Below are 2,891 nucleotides of genomic sequence, written 5' to 3' on the forward strand. Positions count from 1 at the left end.
GGAAAAAATAGGAAAAAAATTGGGAAAAAATCAGAAAAAAGTTGAAAAAAAGGAAAAAAAAATAGAAAAATATAGGAAAAAATGGGAAAAAATGGAAACAATCAGAAAAAATTTGAAAAAAAAGAAAAAAAATAGAAAAAGATAGAAAAAATGGGAAAAAAATGGAACACAATCAGAAAAAATTTAAAAAAAGAAGGAAAAAAATAGAAAAAGGTAGAAAAAAATGGGAAAAAAAATGGAAAACAATCAGAAAAAATTTGAAAAAAAAGGAAAAAAAATAGAAAAAGATAGAAAAAAAATGGAAAAAAAAATGGAAAACAATCAGAAACAATTTAAAAAAAGAAGGAAATAAAATAGAAAAAAATAGAAAAAAATGGGGAAAAAAAAGGAAAACAATCAGAAAAAATTTTAAAAAAGAAAGAAAAAAAATAGAAAAAAATAGAAAAATGGGAAAAAAAATTGGAAAACAATCAGAAAAAAATTTAAAAAAAGAAGGAAAAAAAATAGAAAAAGGTAGGAAAAAATGGAAAAAAAAATGGAAAACAATCAGAAAAAATTTGAAAAAAAGAAAAAAAATAGAAAAAGGTAGAAAAAAATGGGAAAAAAATGGAAAACAATCAGAAAAAATTTGAAAAAAAGGAAAAAAAATAGAAAAATATAGAAAAAAATGGGGAAAAAAAGGAAAACAATCAGAAAAAATTTAAAAAAACAAGGAAAAAAAATAGAAAAAAATGGAAAAAAATTGAAAAAAAATTGAAAAAAAAATTGAAAAAAAAATTGAAAAAAATAGAAAAAAAATGGAAAAAAATAGAAAAAAATTGAAGAAAAATCAGGAAAAATGTGGAAATCCCCCAAATCCCCAAGTTTCCCAAAATCCCGGTTTTTTAGCCCAAATCTCACCTGTGGCGCTCCTCGCGGGACGCCTGCAGCCCCTCCCCCTCCTGCAGGGGCCCCTCCCCCAGCTCCTGCTGCAGCTCCCGCAGCGCGGCCGAGCTGAGCGCGCGGCGCCGGGCGCGGAGCTGGGCCCGGGACTCGGCCTCGGGGGGCGCTGGAACGGGGGAAAAAACCGGGAAATTGGTTAAAAGGGGGAAATGGGGAAAAACGGGGAAAAACAGGGAAAAAATGGGGAAAAATGGCAATAAAAGGGTTAAAAACGGGATTAAAATGGTTAAGAAGGGGTTAAAAAGGGATCAGGGCCCGGGACTCGGCCTCGGGGGGCGCTGGAATGGGGGAAAAAACCAGGAAATTGGTTAAAAGGGGGAAATGGGGAAAAACGGGGAAAAACGGGGAAAAAATGGGGAAAAAATGGGGGGAAAATTGGGTTAAAATGGTTAAGAAAGGGAAAATTGGGTTAAAAAGGGGGGGAAAAATGGGGGGAAATGGGATCAGGACATGGAGACCTGACCGGGATTGAGGGTGTGAAATGGGGGAAAAAACCGGGAAATTGGTTAAAAGGGGGAAATGGGGAAAAAATGGGAACAAACGGTGAAAAAACGAGGAAAAACGGTGAAAAAATGGGGAAAAACAAGGGGAAAACGGGAATAAAATGGTTAAATATGGGGGAAAAAGGGATCAGGACCTGGAGACCTGACCGGGATTGAGGGTCTGGAATGGGGGAAAAAATGGGGAAATTGGTTAAAAGTGGGAAAAAATGGGGAAAAACGGTGAAAAAATGGGGAAAAACTGGGTGAAAAATGGCAATAAATGAGATGAAAATGGGATTTAAACGAGGGAAACGGGGGTTAAAACAAAGGAAATGCTATGCAAATGAGATGAAAATGGGATTAAAATGAGATTAGAGTGGGATTTAAATGAGGGAAATGGGGTTAAAAAGAGGGAAATTTGGTTAAAGTGGGATTAAAATGAGATTAAAATGGGATTTAAATGAGGGAAACGGCTTTAAAACAAAGTAAACAGTATTGAAATGGTATGCAAATGATATGCAAATGAGGGACTCACCACAGGCCACGGGCACCAGGCGGGGCGGGACGTAGCGCCGCCCTCCCCCCAGCCCCGGGGCTTTGGCTCCGCCCCCTTGGCCTTCCTCATCCTCCTCCTCCTCCTGAAGGACACGCCCGCTCAGGCCACGCCCACAAGGCAAACCCCGCCCCTTTACCCCGTAAACCACGCCCATTTCACCACAGCCATTAATTCGGGAAGCCACGCCCCAAATCAATTTAAGCCCCGCCCATTTTGAGTCTTAAACCCCGCCCCTTCCACACAAGCCACGCCCCTTTAACCTCACACATTGAAGCCCCACCCCTTTTTGTCCTGAAGCCACGCCCGTTTTGCTCCAAACCACGCCCCAATTCCATTTAAGCCCCGCCCATTTTCAACCCTTAAGCCACGCCCACTCGCCATTTAAACCCCACCCATTTTAACCCTTAAACCCCTCCCATTTACCCCCTTAAGCCCCACCCCTTTTGCCTTTAAGCCACGCCCATTTTACCCTTTAAACCCCACCCATTTACCACATAAACCCCACCCATTTTATGCCTTAAGCCCCGCCCCTTTCCCTCATAAACCCAACCCAATTTTCACTTTAAGCCCCGCCCCTTATCCTCATAAACCAGATCCATTTAATGCCTTAAGCCCCGCCCCTTTCCCCCTCAAACCACGCCCACTTTACCCCTTAAACCCCACCCATTTACCACATAAACCCCACCCATTTTACACTTTAATCCCCGCCCCTTTCACACATAAGCCCCGCCCACTAGACCCCTTAAACTCCACCCCTTATCCACATAAACCACGCCCACTTAATACTTTAAACCCCACCCCTTTTCCTCATAGACCCCGCCCACTTTACCCTTTAAGCCCCACCCCTTTCCCACATAAACCCCGCCCATTTTACCCCCTAAACCCCACCCCTTTTGCCTTTAAGCCACGCC

At 41.5% G+C, this 2,891-nt stretch overlaps 1 protein-coding gene across 1 annotated transcript; it reads right to left on the minus strand.

The window, feature by feature from the left end:
* Window positions 1–874: 874 nt before the first annotated feature.
* On the minus strand, window positions 875–2,149 carry LOC120501041 (neuroguidin-like). Its single transcript, XM_039706687.1, has 2 exons — window positions 1,960–2,149; window positions 875–1,048 (listed from the first exon to the last, which is right to left on the minus strand). The coding sequence occupies exons 1-2, from the start codon at window positions 2,132–2,134 to the stop codon at window positions 897–899; spliced, it is 327 nt and encodes a 108-aa protein (XP_039562621.1). The 5' UTR covers window positions 2,135–2,149; the 3' UTR covers window positions 875–896.
* Window positions 2,150–2,891: the final 742 nt, after the last annotated feature.

This window comes from Passer montanus, unplaced genomic scaffold, assembly GCF_014805655.1.
Source record: "Passer montanus isolate IOZ18808 unplaced genomic scaffold, ASM1480565v1 scaffold1956, whole genome shotgun sequence".
In the NCBI taxonomy this organism is placed as follows: Eukaryota; Metazoa; Chordata; class Aves; order Passeriformes; family Passeridae; genus Passer; species Passer montanus.

Coding starts and splice junctions, on each gene's coding strand:
- LOC120501041 (XM_039706687.1), bottom strand. CDS start 2,134: ATGGGCGTGGTTTACGGGGTAAAGGGGCGGGGTTTGCCTTGTGGGCGT. Junction 1,049..1,959: donor CCTGGTGCCCGTGGCCTGTG/GTGAGTCCCTCA, acceptor CCCCCGTTCCAG/CGCCCCCCGAGGCCGAGTCC.